Here is a 20,296-nt window from a genome sequence, read left to right on the forward strand (position 1 = left end):
TCCACAACGGACAATTGTGTCATTATTCCCATACAGTTATGTTGTTCCAGATCATTTCTTTCTTCTGTGGAACACAAAAGGAGATGTTAGGCACAATGACAGTTTCAGACAACATTCTTATTCAGGATGGAAATAAAGATAGGCTACACTGAATGTGAATGGTCATTCTGCCTAACATCAGCCTTTGTATTCCACTAAAGAATGAAAGTCATACAGGGTTGGAACAACATCAGGTTAAATAAATAGTTCACCCCAAAATTAAAATTCTCTCATCATTTACTTCCCATCATGCCATCCCAGATGTGTATGACGTTCTTTCTTCTGCAGAACACGTTGATTTTAGAAGAATATCTCAGCTATGTGCGTCCATTAATTTTATGCTGCCCTTATGTCCTTTTTGGAACTTCAAAGTTTTGGTCACAATTCACTTGCATAATATGGAACTACAAAGCTGAGATATTCTTAAAAAAAAATCTCCATTTGAGCTCTGCAGAAGAAAGCCACACATCTGGGAGATTTTCATTTTTGGTAAACTATCTCTTTAAGAGAGGAACAGTTTCTATTCTTGTAAAAAACTATCTGTAGCAAGACAAACAATAACACATGCCTCTCAAAAGTATTATTCGGGCATTGGATTTGTGGTAAAAGATTAAATGACACGTATTAAAACCCTAACCCTATTATTAAACTGATTGACTGATAATTTAAAAAAAAACATTTTTGCATTACAGTTTATACGATGCCACATAGGATATGTAAACAATTTGCTGTGCGTTTAGTGGAGTTTTTAATTAGCAATTAAACTGGTCTAAAATACATACCGGAACTCACAAGTTTGACTGATTTGACGGAAATACAAACACACAATCTCTATGTGTATGATCTACCAGTTTTCCTTAAGTTTGAATTAAATAGCTTTATCCAGGTGTATAACTATCAGTTTTGTAGCTCCTGTTCCGCAATGCCTCTTATGTAACGCCCACGACATTTAGGACATGTCACAAAAAGTTTGCCATATTTTAAAATGGAATTTACAAACGCGCCTTCTAAATATTAAATGTCTGTGAGCAATTTAGAGGACTAAGAAGCAAATATATAAGGAGTGAGAAGTAATCAATGCACTTTTGTCTTGAAACATTTCCATTTCCAAGACTTTCGCTTGTCTCTTAGTAGTGGTGTTTGTTGACGTTCCCTTGATAGTGACTTGAGCGATCTATTGGAACTGATCGTCAGTTTCGAAATAACATCGCCTAGAAATCGCCTAATCCCCAAAATACTTAACTTACACATAACCGACAGCACTATGCCCTCGCTCAAAACATCATACGAAGTTGGACTTGATTTCCTAGAGTTTTTGGGGGAACGGATATCGAAAACGGACAAAAATGAGCTTCGGAAGATTTACAACTTAGAGTTTAAAAGGTTTGAATCAGTAACTAATGCAGATTTGTTTTTACTGTGACCGACTGTTCATTTCTATTCATACGGTTGTTAAGTTTCACTTTGTACCAAAACCATACAAACTATTCCGACAGTTTGTGTGTTCAGTGCTATTTGACTTGTCCGTGTCATGTTATTCTGGCTGCCTAGAAAGGCTACCTACACATGCTTAAAGCAATAACTAAATTGTAAGTGACTTTTTGTTAAATGTATCTATTTTTCAGGGATGGAAGCACAGAACCCACATTTGACAGTGTGATCAATGCCTTAAAAGTGTGTAATAAAGCCAGCATAAGACCTGGGAAAGTTATTTTTCATGGCAAACCAAGGGTGAGGTCAAATATTGAAATTTGGCATGTAATATTTGTGCCATTTCTGTCCTGCTCATCATAATTCTCCTTAACTGACAGGTGCGTGTGTACTACTGTGATCAGTGGAAGTCTTTCACACAGCAGAAAACCAGCAAGGTAACCCCAGACTCTTCCCCAGCCACAGCATCTTCTTCCTCCTCTCCTCCGACCACTAACCCTGTCCTGACCCCGAAGAGAAAACTCGCATCAGAAATCCTCCACAAACTCAGAGTGAAACGGTGAGGGAAGTAACTGCCTGATCATTTGGGTGATATTTGTGGCTTTTATTCTATGTCTATTAGCTTTGAGGCCATCTATATGGAAGTGTACTCCAGAATGAACTTTTCCCTGGTATATGCACTTCAAATGGTCTTTCTCTTCAGATTGTTGACTCATCTTGCACTCGTATACACATTTTTTGTCCCATGAAGTGTTCTCAAGAAGAACAATGTCTTCTCCCTCTAGTGCCACCTGACAATTTTAGTAAAAGGGACAAGCCCTTTGATATAGTCGATATATCCACTTACAAATGGCTCACTTACAGTTGTCTCTGCATATTAAGTGATAATGTGATCACATGTTTTGGGTTGTTTATTGATATAGGTTTAAAGAGCTTCCCTTCTCAAAGGAACATTTTCCTTTTATAACTCACAGTCACATGTGTCTCTCTTTTAGAGCTGAGCTCATCAAAGACAAAGGAGGTGTTGAAATAACATCTGATCCTAAGGGCACCAAAGGGAAGGTGATGTTCAGTATAGAGGGGCTTGGAAAGCTGTTTGTGGTGAAGTTTCATATCATAAATAAGGGCCAGAGCTGCGTCTACTTCAGCTACTACACAGCTCTGCACAGGATGCGCTGCTTTACTTTAGTGGATGAGAGGAGAGTAAATCGTGTTTGCCCTCTTCTCCTGTGTCCAGGTGAGGAGAATCCTGAGACTGTCAAATTCAAAGATCTATAACATTTGTTCAACATTTGTACACAGGAAAATTATCTTAAAATCCTGACGGTTAATCATGATCTTAATAAGTAAAAAAATAATAATAATAATTACAAAGATAGATAGATGGATATATATATATACATAAAGCAAGAAAAAAAGTTCTTTATTAACTTTTTTATTTCAACCTACTAGGTGAGAGTTATGATGTGAAGGTACATTACGAAGTGCACCATAACGGGCACTTTCCAGCCACCATGTACTTTGAGTTCTGCCCAGAGCCAGAGCCCCCAGGAACGGCTAAACCATTCTGCATCGTCCGGGAACTGGAGGCAGTGGTTCAGACCCAACTAGCTGCAGAACTAGGCCCAGAGATCCCATACAACCCCAAACAGAACAGACGACTCAGACATATGAACAGGATTGTAGAAGAAGGGGTACCACCTGAGAGGTTTAATTGATTGATTGTCTGTCTGTCTGTCTGTCCATTACTTACTGACTCCATCATAATTGCTATATATATATATATTAATAAATTAGTAACCGAAAACTTTTGCTTTTGGACGATGCTGTATCTGCTTGTACAGATGTTTCAATAGTTTCTAAGTCTGTGCGTTGTACACTTAATGGAAGATCACTGCCTAAAATGTGGAGATGATTCAGTTTTGTTGAATTGTTCCTCTTTCCATTTGTAAATTTTTTTTTTTATAGTTCAGTGAAACATGCTCTGAAGCTTATGGTAAAGCTGAAGGAGTATACGTACCCAGCATATTTGAAGGAGTTGGCCAGACACAAACTGGAGGACTCTGAAAGCCTTTCCCCCTCAGTAAGACAGCAACTTCCCAGAGTGAGGCAAGCATGCATGGACCTCTTTTAGGACACATTAAATAGTTTTGAAAATTTGCTAACACTTTACAGTAAGGTACTACTCATTACTGCATTAGGTATCATGAACTAACAATTATCAATGCTTTTTTACATGTACATTATTGTTTTTGGTTAATGTTGGTAGGTGTTCCTAATGCATTTTCTAATGCCAATGTGTACAACTTTTAATGTAAAAAATGCATTACGGTGTAGAAATAAACATTTGACGAAGATTAATAAATGGTGTAAAAAGTGTTGTTCATTGTTAATGTTAATTCAAAACTGATGTTATGAAATACAACCTTATTGTATAGTTACCAAAAATGTTATGATAAATGATTATTGCAAATTCTAAAATATTTTCATTCACACAAAAATGTATAAAATTTATGAATAAATTAAATTAATTAAGAGCTGCTATGGAATTGTAGTGCACATCACAGCATGATCTACTCATCTGCATACAGCTTTGTGTATCTGTGGTTTGATCATTGGTGTCTGGATGTTCTTAGGCGTGTGTTGGAGGCTCAGCTGTGCATGAAGTACTATAATGAGCGCTTCCACCTCCTCCTGCATCTGGAGGAGATTCAGATGGAAGTGGATATCAAGAAGTATGATCTCCATAACCAGGTCATGACCCTTGACAAAGCAAACAAAAAGCTTCTCATTCTCAAAGTGAGTGACAGGCATTTGTTACTATGTTAATGCTGTAACATAATAAAGATGGGTTGAATACTTCCTAATTTAATTTGTCTGATTGCTCTCTCTCTCTCTCTCTCTCTCATATCAGGTTCCAGGGGTGGCAGAGAACAGACCATCTGTACTGAGAGGAGATCAACTAAATGTATGTGTATCGACAGACAAGGACCAACCCATCACTGTTTACAATGGCTACGTCCATCGAGTTGAGCTAGAGAGAGTTAAGCTCGGATTCTCGAAGAAGTAAGAGGTTTACCTGCAATCAAAAATTCTCAAAAATATAAGTGTTAACATGTCATTTAATATCCACAGATAGGAACCACATTGTTAAAACAAATAGTAACTACAATTAACATGTTTTACAAATGCATGTTGTTAGATAAACATTGAATGGTACAGATATTACAGAACACATATTACAATAAATGCATAAAATTACAGAGAATATATACTGTATAGTACAGTACAGTGCTAAAGTCTGAGGCACATAAGAAGTTTCACAAAAATATTTGCCTTCAGATGGTTATTGGGCATCCTCCACTGCATTCCCCCTCACCCTGTTGACGTTAGCAGGAAGACCGTATATAAACACTTTTAGTGGTAGACGTTGATATTAACACAATGACAGTGCTCAGCAGTGAAACCCATCCATGTAGCGCATAGTCATACTGTTACAACGTTCTGCTGACTGGCAGGGCCCAACAAAACGGTAAACTCAGGGGCCTCGGAGTACCTTATTGCGGCCCTGAGTGTGCCAAATGGAAATATACATTTTATACTCCCAGACATTCCTTTTGCAAATAGAATTGAATAATAAATGTTAGAATAGAATCCTATCTGCCAACAACCAATAAAAACTGTGTTCAGGTGTACCTAGGAGAATTGATGCGGTTTTGAAGGCAAAGGTTGTCACACCAAATATTGATTCACCGTAGCTTTCTTTTTTTGTTTTACTGGACATTGTAAGATGTTACTTGATAAATGAAAAACATTTTGTCATTATTTTTGAAGACATCCTCACCATGTGACATTTCTCTATATGTTTATAAATATCGCCGTATGTTAATATTTATATATATTAAATTATATGAATTATATTTATATTTCAAAAATGTCTTGTAATAACAACAAAAGCAATAATAAAATATATTATTATATATATTCTATTATATATACTGTATGTATACATTATAATTTATTTATTTTTTATTTAATTTTATTACAAAATAAATAAATACATTATTTTAACCTATAACTTCCTAATAATAATGAAAATAACAACAGCAACAAATATAGCCGCAAGCGGCAATCATCGGGGTCCAAGCACATGTGAAGAAATAAACAAAACAATCAGAATTGACAGAAATGATCCAGTGGATGCAAAATAATACAAACTGACAGAATAGATCCTGCCTAAACTAAATTTGTTGAAAATTGGGTACCAAAATGTTTAAGCTGTAAAATGCGCATAAAGGCAGCATAAAATCCATATGACTCCAGTGGTTGAATCCATGTCTTTTGAAGCAAAATAATTCAGGAGCTATGGCCCAAAATGTGATTTTTGTTTATTTTGTCGGATTGAACAAAAATGAACAAATTAACAAAACGGAAGTCTCAACTATGTTCTGGTGCAGAGATATATGTTTTGTTACTTGGTTCCTAGGATAACCTCATCTGGTTGCTATGCAGTTACCAAGGTGATACTCAAAAGGATCCTTGCTACCATGAGTCAAATGAACGAAACCGGAAGTCTCTGCGATATTCTGATGCAGAGATATGTTATTTGTAACTTGGTTGCTAGGGTAACCCCATCTGGTTGTTAGGCAGTTACAAAGGTGATGCTCAATTGCCTCCTTGCTACCCTGAGTCAAATGAACGAAATCAGAAGTATCTATGATGTTCTGGTGCAGAGATATGTGATTTGTTACTTGATTGCTAGGGTAACCCAATCTGGTTGCTAGGCAGTTACCAAGGTGATACTCAAAAGGCTCCTTGCTGCCCTGAGTCAAATGAAAGAAATCAGAAGTATCTACAATGTTCTGGTGCACCTTTGGTGCTTGGAACCCTAGTAAAATGTTACTCTTTGAGAAAAATCTTATATGAGCTCTAATTATTTTGTTCCTTCTTTGTTCTGTCACTGTGTTTGTAGACTTCTCCAGAGGTTTCTTAATAACATGAAGTTTGACGTGGAGTTCAACATTAATCGCTTCCCCATAAAGCTTCAGCACAGAGCAGTGGAACTCGCTGTTCAGCATGGACTGGGAGATGTGCTGTTCCCCTCTGATAATGGCAACAAAAACAATACATTGCCACACATCAGGTCAACACACACACACACACACACACACACACACACACACTGTTACTCCTCTGCTGCAAGTGCACAGACAAAGTATGAACAAACATGCACATTCCCTCTATGATTTCCCTTTAATCTCCACTGTATCTCTAACAAAGAGGCCTTAAAATATTACTGTGTTTGTCTTACAGAATGTTCAACAAGTGTTTAGAGAACAACCCTGAGCAGAAGGCAGCAGTGCAGCACATTGTGTTGGGCACGTCCAAACCAGCACCATACTTAATCTTTGGACCTCCTGGCACAGGCAAAACTGTCTCATTAGTGGAAGCCATAATGCAGGCAAATATATTCAGGGTGATCAGTTTATTGCTGTGTTTATTGCAACCTCAAACCCATGTGACTTGTATGTTGGTTTGTGTATACTAGGTGAACAAGTCTGTTGTGAACGCCCACATCCTGGCCTGTGCTCCCTCGAACAGTGCATGCGATCTGTTGTGTGAGAGGTTATTAGGATATGTGGATGCCCATCACCTGTATCGTCTCTATGCCCCCAGTAGAGACCCTCGTACTCTACCAAAGAAACTGCTGGTAAGACATTGGGGTATGTTCGATATGACATAAACAAAAAAACAAATTTTGTATTATGGAATATGTGTTCTGTGCACAAATGTATGCTGTGTGCTTGTAAATGTGTGCCAAAATGTGCAGTGTACAATACTGTATTGTAATGTGCTTGACTTGATATTCCTTCAAGTAAAATGGGTTACAGATGCAGTTTCCTCTTGACTTATACATAAATGTCACTCTGACTCACACACACACACACACACAAATTTACATAAATGAAACTAAGTATTTAAGAATATCTATTCACCACAGAAACACAGTAACTGGAATGAAGCTCAGGACAGCTTCTACCTCCCATCTAGAAAAGAAATAATGGACTACAGAGTCATCGTGGTTACCTCGGTCACCGCTGGAAGGTACAGCAATGTCATTCCTATCTAATTTACCTCCTGAATCTTGGTTCACAACCATCCTACTTGTGGACAGTACTGTAATAGTCCTGTCATATTATCTGTCAGGTTACTTTGTGCTGCTGTACAACAACTTCGGTGCTGATGGCAAGAAATTAATGTCTTGTGTGTTTTCTTCAGGCTTGTGTCAGGAGGCATTGCTAAGGGTCACTTCACACACATCTTTATAGATGAGGCTGGACAAGCTGTGGAGCCTGAGTGTATCATCGGGGTTGCGGGTAAATGAGGAAGGGTTGGGGTCTGAATGAAAACATGAATCAAACCAAGAGATTGTTTCTTACTTCATTGCCCACTCTCTTCTATCTTTCCCAGGTTTGCTAGACCCTGTGAAGGGCCAGCTGGTTCTGGCTGGAGACCCACAGCAGCTGGGCCCTGTATTGAGATCTCCATTGGCACAACTACATGGACTGGGTACTGAGATGTTACATAACAGCATTTCATGATTTGGTTATTTTTTTACATATCATCTGCTGAAAAGGCCATTATAGTTGATCATCAGCATTTGTTGTGTTTTGGATTCTGGTCTTCAACATGGGAGGCTGGTGTGCATGTGTAGACTTCTTAACTAGCTTAATCGGTATGATTTCCTTGTTATGAATAACAGCTTTGCTAAGCTGGCCCACCCACTATACCAGTACAAACCAGCACTAACCAACATAAACCAGTAGTGGTCAACCGATATGAGTTTTTCATTGGCTGATGCTGATACCGACATCAAGAGAGCATGATGGGCGAAATAAATGCAGATAAATGTAGGCTAATATAATTTAACAACAGAAAAGCAGATGTACAGAACATTTCTAAAGTGTAACAAGCACTTATTTAACAGCATAAACCAGTAGTTGTCGACCAATAATATTTTTCAGTGGACGATGCCAATACTGATATCCAGAGAGCAGGATGGGCGAAATAAATACAGATAAATGTAGGCTAATACAATTTAACAACAGAAAATCAGATGTACACAACATTTCTAAAGTGTAACAAGCACGTATTTTACAACATAAACCAGAAGTGGTCGACCGATAGGGTTTTTTCAATGGCTGATGCCGATATCTGGAGGGCAAGATGGCCGATATATATATATATACAGTGAGGAAAATAAGTATTTGAACACCCTGCTATTTTGCAAGTTCTCCCACTTGGAAATCATGGAGGGGTCTGAAATTGTCATCGTAGGTGCATGTCCACTGTGAGAGACATAATAAAAAAAAAAAAATCCAGAAATCACAATGTATGATTTTTTAACTATTTATTTGTATGATACAGCTGCAAATAAGTATTTGAACACCTGTCTATCAGCTAGAATTCTGACCCTCAAAGACTTGTTAGTCTGCCTTTAAAATGTCCACCTCCACTCCATTTATTATCCTAAATTAGATGCACCTGTTTGAGGTCGTTAGCTGCATAAAGACACCTGTCCACCCCATACAATCAGTAAGAATCCAACTACTAACATGGCCAAGACCAAAGAGCTGTCCAAAGACACTAGAGACAAAATTGTACACCTCCACAAGGCTGGAAAGGGCTACGGGAAATTGCCAAGCAGCTTGGTGAAAAAAGGTCCACTGTTGGAGCAATCATTAGAAAATGGAAGAAGCTAAACATGACTGTCAATCTCCCTCGGACTGGGGCCCCATGCAAGATCTCACCTCGTGGGGTCTCAATGATCCTAAGAAAGGTGAGAAATCAGCCCAGAACTACACGGGAGGAGCTGGTCAATGACCTGAAAAGAGCTGTGACCACCGTTTCCAACGTTACTGTTGGTAATACACTAAGACGTCATGGTTTGAAATCATTCATGGCACGGAAGGTTCCCCTGCTTAAACCAGCACATGTCAAGGCCCGTCTTAAGTTTGCTAATGACCATTTGGATGATCCAGAGGAGTCATGGGAGAAAGTCATGTGGTCAGATGAGACCAAAATAGAACTTTTTGGTCATAATTCCACTAACCGTGTTTGGAGGAAGAAGAATGATGAGTACCATCCCAAGAACACCATCCCTACTGTGAAGCATGGGGGTGGTAGCATCATGCTTTAGGGGTGTTTTTCTGCACATGGGACAGGGTGACTGCACTGTATTAAGGAGAGGATGACCGGGCCATGTATTGCGAGATTTTGGGGAACAACCTCCTTCCCTCAGTTAGAGCATTGAAGATGGGTCGAGGCTGGGTCTTCCAACATGACAATGACCCAAGCACACAGCCAGGATAACCAAGAAGTGGCTCTGTAAGAAGCATATCAAGGTTCTAGCGTGGCCTAGCCAGTCTCCAGACCTAAACCCAATAGAGAATCTTTGGAAGGAGCTCAAACTCCGTGTTTCTCAGCGACAGCCCAGAAACCTGACTGATCTAGAGAAGATCTGTGTGGAGGAGTGGGCCAAAATCCCTCCTGCAGTGTGTGCAAACCTGGTGAAAAACTACAGGAAACGTTTGACCTCTGTAATTGCAAACAAAGGCTACTGTACCAAATATTAACATTGATTTTCTCAGGTGTTCAAATACTTATTTGCAACTGTATCATACAAATAAATAGTTAAAAAATCATACATTGTGATTTCTGGATTATTTTTTAGATTATGTCTCTCACAGTGGACATGCACCTACGATGACAATTTCAGACCCTCCATGATTTCTAAGTGGGAGAACTTGCAAAATAGCAGGGTGTTCAAATACTTATTTTCCTCACTGTATATATATATATATATATATATATATATATATATATATATATATATATATATATATATATATATACTGTAAATGCAGATAAACATAGGTAAATACAATTTAACAACAGCAAATCAGATGGACAGAACATTTCTAAATTAAATCAAGCACTTATTTTAAAACATAAACCTGTAGTTGTTGATCGATATGGGTTTTTCAATGGCCGATGACAATACCAATATCCAGAGAGCAGGATGGCCGATATATATGCAGATAAACCTAGGCTAATTCAATTTAACAACATCATATCAGATGTACACAAAATGTATCATGTGAAACAAGCACATATTTTATGCAATATTTACTGGAGTGCATAAGGTCGAAAAGAAAAACCTTGAAAGCATAAACTGTTGACAATAAATTGACAAATTCATTGATCTATTTTGGAACTGACTCAAGGGAAAGTTAACACTTCTATTTATCAGACAAGCAATCATGTTTATCAGTTATCAATGCCGATAATCGCAAAATGGCCAAATATCGGACGATTAATCGGCCTGACCGATATGTTGGTCAATTAGTGTAAACCAGCATAGATAATTCTTACTCCTATAAGCTGGTCTTTTCGACAATGTTATGCTCCTTAAGCCTGAAATATAAGCCTGCCCCAATCATTGACTCAAAGGAAAGTTTTGCTTACAAATCTGAAATTCCTATGGCTTGCGTACATGTTTTCTGCACAAGAGCAGAATTCAGCTGATGAGAGATTTGACAGGGAAACTAGAAGAATATATATTAACAATAGAAGTTTTGAGATTTCTTTTACATTAAAAAATTAGGCCCATTTTTAGAACCATTAAGATATTTGCATTGTGACATTTTTCTGGCAGTTGAGCACATTTAAACACTAATTTATTTTGGGGTAAAATATGAACCCAGTTCTTGTCAGATTTGTGAAACTCACCCATTTGGATGTTCTTTGCTTTTGATACCTACTTCGTTTTGGTTTGACACAGGGCAATCACTCCTAGAGAGGCTTATGACACAGAACGCTCTCTATCAGAAGCTCCAGGATGGTGACCCTAGATATGACAGTCGCTTTGTCACTAAGCTTCTACGCAACTACAGGTGCTAGTCTTTCCCCCATAATTTCGTTAAGTAAGAAGTTCTGAGCAGTCACTTATGCCCAGTTCTCATCTCCTTACCCATCGCAGGTCTCATCCTGCCATCCTCAAGATACCCAACGAGCTTTTCTATGAGAATGAGCTGCAGGTGTTTGCGAACCAGATGGAGCGAGAGGCCTTCTGTCGCTGGGAGCATCTTCCTAAGAAGGTACTTTGGTTCCTTTAATTAGTCAGTCTGCCCAAAATATACTGAATATACTCTTTTAAGTGGCTAAACCAGTGTTATCTGGTATTACTAGTGTTATCTATGCTGCTTTTGTGCATAATCAGTGCAAAGATCTAAGTATGTGTCACTGTTCAGAATATTATCTATTTTCTTGTTTCTCCGTTAAACAGGGATTTCCCGTGGTATTCCATGGAGTGATGGGGAAAGATGAAAGAGAGGCCAACAGTCCGTCATTCTTCAACGTGACTGAGATTGAGGTCATCGTCAGCTACCTTAACAAACTCAAGCAAACGCAGGGCAAGAAGGGGCTTCCTAAACTTACCACCAATGACATCGGCATTATCGCCCCTTACAGGAAGCAGGCAAGACTGCAAATGCTAATAACTGTTCAAAGCCTTAGTATTAAAATGTGATGTCCTAAATACCACCCAAAACACCTTAGCAACATAGCGGCACAACTTGCATTAACAAGCGGCATGCACATTTTCACAAAATGTGTACCTTTTAATAAAAGTGGCAAAAGGTAAAAAACAAAAATGAAATCCTAACTTCATCCACAGGTGGAGAAGGTTCGGAAAGCTCTGAACACTGTGTCAGAATTGAGCCAGTGGAAAGATATCAAGGTTGGCCTGTGATTTTTTTTTTTCCTTTTCCTTTTTCTTTCCACTCTAAACAAACTCTCTGAGCTCATTATTTTGTTCTTGTAGGTGGGGTCAGTGGAAGAGTTCCAGGGTCAGGAGAGGAAAGTCATCATAGTGACCACCGTCCGCAGCAGCATCAACTACGTCAAGATGGACCAAGACTTCAACATTGGCTTCCTCTCAAATCACAAGGTAATCAAGTTAAATGTATGGTTGAATAAGAGCTACTGGTTGGCATTTATGGAATTAGATACCAGATTTATTTTTAGCCGCAGAAGTAAAGCTCAGAGACAAAAGGAGAGGAAGATCTTATAATAAAATTTGGTCTAAGATTAGAGAAATCATGGCATCCTGTAACAAACCCTACTGTTACCCACAGAGGTTTAATGTGGCCATGACTAGAGCCAAAGCCCTGCTCATTGTGGTGGGAAACCCAGTCATACTAAGCAAGGACCCTACTTGGCAGAGGTAAGACCTTAGAGTTAACTAATAAACATTCTGTCATTTACGCACCCTCGTGTCAATCCAAACCTATATGATTTTCTATCCTCTGTGCAGGGATGCAAACGACTCACCTTTCGACTAAAGTTATTTTTTTTAATTGAATTTGCCCAATTATTATTATTTTTTTTTTTTTAAATGTTCTATATTTTACTTACTGAAATCACTTTAAGCTTTAAATACAACCAACAAATCCACTGATAATATGCTCCTATAACACCCCTTTTTCACCTTTTGTGAGTTTGCGTCCTTGTCTGTGGAACATGTTTTTTCCATGCAATTACAAAGAATGGGAACTAGAGGTTTAGTCTTCTAAAGAGGGTGCGAAGTAACCAAAATAGTATAAAAATTCCTCCGAAACATGAGAAATGATGCACATAAAGTCTAAAGCCCACTGTATACTTTGGGCTAAAGTGCTTTGACATTTTGGGTATGACAGAAATGTCATATTTCCTATGTTTACACACTTCTCCAAAGCACTGTCAAATTTCCGCATTTAAATTTCATAACATAATTCCATCAAATTAAATTTCATAATCTTTAATAACATTTTTATTAATTACATTTTGATAAACATTGCACAATTCAGTTTGATGGAATTATGTTATCAAATTGAAATTCATAAATCTTAAAAAATAGGCTAAATAATTTTTTCCCAGTGCAAGGTTCCCACATATTTTGACCAATAAATGTTTGAGACTTCTCCTTGACCATTCCAGGCATTTGTGATTACGGTATACAGATTTGTAAAAATAATTTAGATTCAGACCGATTTGCTAATGAATCATTTAAACCAATTTTTAGAACCATTTCAGCTAATTTGTTTAAGAACTGACTCAAATGAACGATTCACTAACCAACAGGACATCAGTATGGCTTGCATTTCTTACTGTACACAAGAAAAAGATCTTACTCATGGAATGTTTTACAGCAAAGAAAAATGTATACTATATAAAATGTATATTATATTTCAGATTTTATTAATTTCTGTGACTTTTAAAAATTCCCAGATTTTTCCAGGTTTTCCATGACCGTGGGAACCTTGAAACAGGTTTATTAAAATGTAAAAATACGAAAAATAACAATTTAATATACATATTTGTGGCAGGGCGGAGCCGGGTCGTGATCATACACACTCGGTCCCTTATCAAGCTAATCAAGCCTCCAAGAGGGATAAAGGCCGACTGTGGAGGATTGTGCGGGAGAGAGAGATAGTTTACAGACATGTCCGTCATGTGTGTGTTTGTCTTTTAAGTTATTCATTCAAATATTATTTATATTATCAATCCGGTTCTCGCCTCCTCCTTCCCACTGAACCCCTTTACACTGGTGCCGAAGCCCGGGAAGGAGGAGGGATGCCCGTCGCTGAGTCCTCGACACTGCCATCCACCCAGGGGAGCGCCGCTGCCATCCACCTGGGGAGGGAGTAGACCGACCGCCGACGCGTGAACGGCCGCCGTCCGCGAGGCGAGTGGGGACTGGACTCCCCGACCGCCTGGAGCGATGGAGCCGCTGCCAGGGGCGGAGGAGAGCCCTGCCACAATATTCGTATCTAATATATAATCCTGTATTTCATAAGTGAATATGCAAATACGTTGTGAAGTTCAATTGTACAATCAGTACAGCTGACAAAAAAGGATGGGAACCCATTCATGTATTTTCTACTTTTCACCATGGTTTATTTGTGTGTCTCAGGTTTATCCAATACTGTGAACATGAGCAGGGCTACACTGGTTTTGACTACAAAGATGCTGAAGGGGAAGAGGATATGGTCAATCGGCTGGCATCTTTAAAAATCACTTCAGATGGTACGCAGCCTTACACAATACATCCAGATTTCAAGTGTAACTATATTATGTGCTCACATGACTTAACTTGTGTGTGTTTCTGTACATAGATATGGATGAGAGCCCTGTACAGCAGCATGTGCACCCAGAGTGGAGAGGAGAACAATGAGGACCAGACTATCAAAAATCAATTTTGTGTGAACTTTCCCCTTTAAGATACAACAGGAAAAAATATTTTTGATAAGGAAGTACAGTATTGTCATCCACTATGACTCATCTTTACACATTTATAACAGCAACTAAAAATGGCTAAGAATATTCTATTGATAATTCAACCAGTGAATGTAATATTACTGCTTTGAGTGATTTTAGAATACAATATGGATTACAGAACACCATTGCGATAACTTTTATTTCTTCAGTAGATACTGCTATACAGTAAATATATCATTAACACTTTGCCTTCCATTGAATTAGCTACATATTTCTATAAACATTTTAGAAATATCAATAAATACTGAAATGAATGTAATGAACTTTTCGAATCAAGTATTACAAAGGAGATGGTACACACCGTACGCATGTAAATTCATCATAAATCATACATTTCAATATTATTCTGTTTAATTTGTTTACTTTGAACTGAATTGAATCTGATGGTTTAATTATTTAAAATGCCTTACAAAAGGTACACACCGCTCACATATAAATTGATCATATGTCATGCATTTCAATATTAATCTGTTTTATTTGTTTACTTTGAACTGAATCTGATTAGGTTTGTCCATTTCAAATGCCTTACAAAAGGTACACACCGCTCACATATAAATTGATCATATGTCTTGCATTTCAATATTAATCTGTTTTATTTGTTTACTTGCTACTGAATTGAACCTGATTAGATTTTACTTATTTAAAATGCTTCTTAGCACTTTATTGGAAAGTTTTAGATTTTCAAAATGGATATTAAAAAATTTAAATGAAACTGTCTGTCATCTGTTATTACAAATGTATAAATCAATGTGATTACAAATGTTGGGATTATCTTTAGCTTTTGAGATTGTTTTTGATAAACCGTTTATGTTTAAAGACATTTTTATTTCGTAAATGTAACTTTTAGAATATTATTATTATTTTTACCTTTCTCATCTGAAACTCGCAGGAGGGCAATAAAACAAGAATTCAATTTCACACAAAACAACAAAAATAGATTTTGGTTTTCGAAAAAAACATTTTATTAACATAGGTTGGTTTTACATCATTCAAACATTTACTACAACACTAGTCCCGTTTACAAAGCGTTGTTACTATGAGCGCTCATAAACTGGATTAATAAATCATATTTATTACTTCCAGAAAAAAGGAAGTGACCATATGAACACAGTAGAAGATTGATCTTAGAGCCCGATGAAGAGCTCCATATGCCAAGACCGGTTGCTGTAGTAACCAGGAATTTGATCGTGGAGACAGCAATGGAAACAGTTCTGTACTCACGTCTGAATTTTCAGTGAACAAGGTTTTATTAATGATTCCTCAAATTAATAATAATAATGAATATGTTCCTTTTATTTGCGAGTAGTATTTTGTAATTTTACTTTGTCTATTGGGATGTTACTTGTGCATTGTATTGTAGTCAGTGCATTTCAGTACATGTTTTAATAATGCCCTGTTTAATAACTTAGAATTCCATGGCATAATGTTCCAAGTGTTTAAGAATAACCTAGATGGTTAGTTTAGCGCACTATGTGCTACTTGCCAGACTTAGACATGAAACAATCCAAGGGGCCGTTCACACTGAACGAGCTCATGCGTCTGTTTGCGCTGTTTTGTAATTGTTTTTCTGTGTAAATATGCACTAGATTGATAAATTAAACTTTGACCATGTCACAGCGTCTTGTGCTATGAGCGTAACATTTTAAAATAACTACGGGACCACTAACACAATGCGTTTTTGCGGCCATCCACACTGTTTTTCTATGTGTACATGCACTATATGGACGTCTTTAACTGTTTTGCTGCATCCAACTGCTTTTTCACCAACCCATGCAGAAGCGCTGCATTTTTAAGACACTGTGTCAAGTTAAAAAGAATGTCTGCTTGTAAAATGCATCTTGAAACACCTGCTTTCAGTTACATTTGTTGCGCTGCATTTGCTTTTTGTGTGCAAGAACGAGTTCCTTCAGAATGGCGTTGTTTTTCACTTATTCTTGAGATAAGAGCCAAAATATATCCCAGGTAAAAAAAAAGTCCATGTTGAAAATCAAGAAATTCATAATACAAATACTGAAAAAGGTACTCTACACTCTCAGGGCATTAATTACTTTATTTCTATATAATTGGATTAGAATTGTTTTAAATCCAAGCTCTATACTTGGAAGCACATGTAATTTAACCTGTCCTCCATGAGAGGTCACAATATTAAACTGCTTTATTAAAGTGTTTAAAAATGCAACATATTCATAAATATGAAATGAAAGGTAGGGGATCTGTAAGATATCAAAAAATACATAAAAGTAAATTTAAAACTATATTTTCCATATAAAACTTAAGTTGTAATTCAAAGTTGTGTCCTCACTTTTGGTCAACTCCGTCAGATTTGTTTTATAATCCTGAATATATCAGACAAGGTCTTTGTTGGCTATAACTCTTAGTACTACTTCACTCCTCATGGTGGATGCAACAGTAGGACACGTAGTCTGGTAGGTTTTATATATTTTTGTACATTTTAAACACAATGTTTAAGTCTCTGCGGTCACAGCTTGACTCTGTCAGCCCATTGTGATAATTTCTGTTAAGAACTGTGGAATCATTTTGACATTTTACTTTAGGTTATACTGGCAGCTTTAACAGAGGAAATAATTACTAAGCTACCACATGGCTAAGATGGAAAAAGATTTGATTTTGTGATTTAATTCAACTCCGTCAGAACTTTCAGAATAGTGAGAAAACAGAAAAATATGTATATAATGTAGTTTCACTTAACTCCTTTACTGAACACTATTATTAGATAATTAAAGACTTAACACTCTTGTTGGATGGCTCAAATTAAAATAGCATGCTTTTTAGTGTGTCTGATGGAGTTTAAATAAATTACAGCAAGATGTAGTGCAAGTGAATAAATGTAAATTTTCAGATTTTTTTTTTTTTATAAACAATTGTTCACTTACATGGTTTGTTAGCGGAGACCTTCGTCTACAAATATTTCCATTTCACATTAATTGAGTATTAAAAATTTTTTAAACATGTTTTGTCCCTTATCTCAAGAATCAGACATATGTTGTGCTGTGTCTTGATTGTTTTAGTGCAAGAATGTGTCCGTTCTGAACAGCCCCTTAAAAAACAAACAAAAAAACGTTCTGCTGTGTCTTGCTTTCGTTAAAAACATGTTCATTCTGAACGGCCCTAATAACTCAAAAAAATGCATCTTTAGACACCTGTGTTCCGTTACATGCGTTCTGTACATTCACGCACAGTCTTGCATTTTTTAGTGCAAGAACGCTTTCGTTCTGAACGACCCCTCAAATTTTTAAAAACACATCTCGAAACACCTGTGCTCAATAAAACATTTTTGAGCGGTGTCTAGCTTTTTGTAACGCAATAACGTGTTTGGTCTGAATGACCCTTTAGAATATTATTCCATTTATTTTTTTCCTCACTGCAGTAAATCTCATGAAGAAACTTACAGGTCATATTTCACCCCAAAATCAAAATAAATAAAATAGTTACTACTTTAATGCAAAATGCCATTTTTATGGTAAGGACCATTAATGTTTTCTTTGTGATGTTATTTTCAAGACAATTAGACACATTTGTCACCCAAAATCTCATTGTAGTTAAGCAAAACAAAACAAAAATGTAATTATGTAATACAGTACAGTATGTGCATAAGTGTCATCAAATTTGTTGAAAAAAAAAAATGCCAAAAAATCAAAATGGTAATTAAAATAGGATTCATTTTCTTTCAGTAAAATACAAGGTTTTTCTTTTGCTCATGGGATGAAGAATGACCTGGATATTTTTTGACAATTTCGGGGATTCACCATCTTATTTTACAGTAGAAGTCGAGAGAAACAAGAGCTACACCATGCTTATGAGTTCACCAATCGGAAACAGTCAACAAAGACAGCAAACACAGAGCAGATTTATGTGGCATTACTAACTTAGCTCAGGCCAAACATTTCATGGCACCAGCAGAGGACAGAATAGGAAATGCTGTTTATGGTACATACAACACCAGTTTAAAGCTACAGATCTTCATCTAGACAGTGAAAAATGCAACTCTGCACAAATTAGCTATGGTTTTATTACTAGAGTCGAGTAAGCTATGGCCCGAAAATATGATAACTAGCATGCACGAACACTGATCATATGATAAAATACATGTGTGCACAAAAACGTTCATCTGGCCAAGCTCAACATTACCCAACCCTTGCTCCTCAACCCATTTGCATTAACAGACTGATGACTAAAGGCACATGTTTCTGTGGGAACTGGGAAGGCACTCTAGGCCTCCTCTTACTAGCCAAACAAACCTCATTAAAGGAAAAAAATAGCTCAAACTAAAATTTTAATTCTGTCATTATTAATTCAACCTTCCAAACCTGAATGCCGTTATTTATTTATTTTTCGATTGAATATAAAATTCGAATTTTGAAATCGAATGCGCATCGAATTTCAAAAACCCATGTCGACATGTTGTGCCACGTTTGGGTTTGTGTCATAACTGAAAGCAACATGCCAGTTTAAATTTGTGTACATTTCAACCTAGCATACCACTTGAGAAGTCATATCGAATACTTTTATGCCATTTTGGCTATTTTTGGAGCTGGTTACTATGAATTGTAAGAAAAAGCTACCGTAAGATTCTTCAGATAGAAAAATCTCCTTTCTGTTTTATGCAAATAAACAAATACGCAATGTAACGATTTAAGGGTTCCAATGTGTAAATAATGACTTTGGCTGAATTATTGATTTAAATGAATATTAGATTGCTGATGGTCACCAGTTTGTGTATTTATTTGACATTTCTCGGTACTAGAAAGATTTAGAGGTGATCTCATCTGAATATTTGTATTTTTTTCCCCTATTAACAATACTTGAGCATGTGTCCTTTAAGCCAGCTAATGTCAGGACAATGCAGTCAGATTAGGTGATAGTTCTCTGGGCGGATATCCGGGGCAGGTTCAACCAGTTTAGTATCTACAGAGTACTGCCAATGTGTACATATGCATGTTTATGCCTGTATGGAGGACGAATAGGATAACACAAATGAAAGATTTCACACTCCCATCTGGTTTTGTGACTGGGGTATCACATTATATATATATATATGTGCTGTAATTTGTGATTCTTAGGGAACAAAGAGTCCTACGCTATAAATATAGCCAATAATAATAATAATAATAGAGATTTTGCATTTTTAAATATATTTAATAGGCTCATAAATGTTTTTGAAAAAAAAAGTACAGTCCGAGAGTTCAAAACTAGCACTTTGCAAAGTACATTCAAATTCTGGAGGGAGCGTTCACAAAGGCACTGATTCCATCACTAAATTGTGTGCTCTTTTTCTATTCTGTTATTTTAATTTAGATAACAATAATCTTTTTCAAAAGGAAAACGTTTCTGTCAAGGTTATAATGGCTGAATGATAGATGTGCAAAAATACAATTATTGTTGATCTCATATTTACAGGACAAGCTGGAGAATAAACCATATTGTA

General features: G+C 36.9%; 1 protein-coding gene across 1 annotated transcript; it reads left to right on the forward strand.

The window, feature by feature from the left end:
• The first annotated feature begins 1,221 nt into the window (after positions 1-1,221).
• Positions 1,222-20,165, forward strand: LOC127653795 (putative helicase mov-10-B.1). The gene is made up of 22 exons (XM_052140559.1): positions 1,222-1,422; positions 1,665-1,770; positions 1,851-2,029; positions 2,466-2,707; positions 2,923-3,178; positions 3,439-3,579; positions 4,107-4,269; positions 4,385-4,536; positions 6,443-6,613; positions 6,784-6,931; positions 7,019-7,180; positions 7,472-7,575; positions 7,750-7,847; positions 7,942-8,040; positions 11,315-11,426; positions 11,513-11,630; positions 11,819-12,010; positions 12,209-12,271; positions 12,356-12,481; positions 12,669-12,757; positions 14,486-14,598; positions 14,688-20,165. The coding sequence occupies exons 1-22, from the start codon at positions 1,304-1,306 to the stop codon at positions 14,744-14,746; spliced, it is 3,012 nt and encodes a 1,003-aa protein (XP_051996519.1). The 5' UTR covers positions 1,222-1,303; the 3' UTR covers positions 14,747-20,165.
• Positions 20,166-20,296: the final 131 nt, after the last annotated feature.

This window comes from Xyrauchen texanus, chromosome 13 (genome assembly GCF_025860055.1).
Source record: "Xyrauchen texanus isolate HMW12.3.18 chromosome 13, RBS_HiC_50CHRs, whole genome shotgun sequence".
Lineage (NCBI taxonomy): Eukaryota > Metazoa > Chordata > Actinopteri > Cypriniformes > Catostomidae > Xyrauchen > Xyrauchen texanus.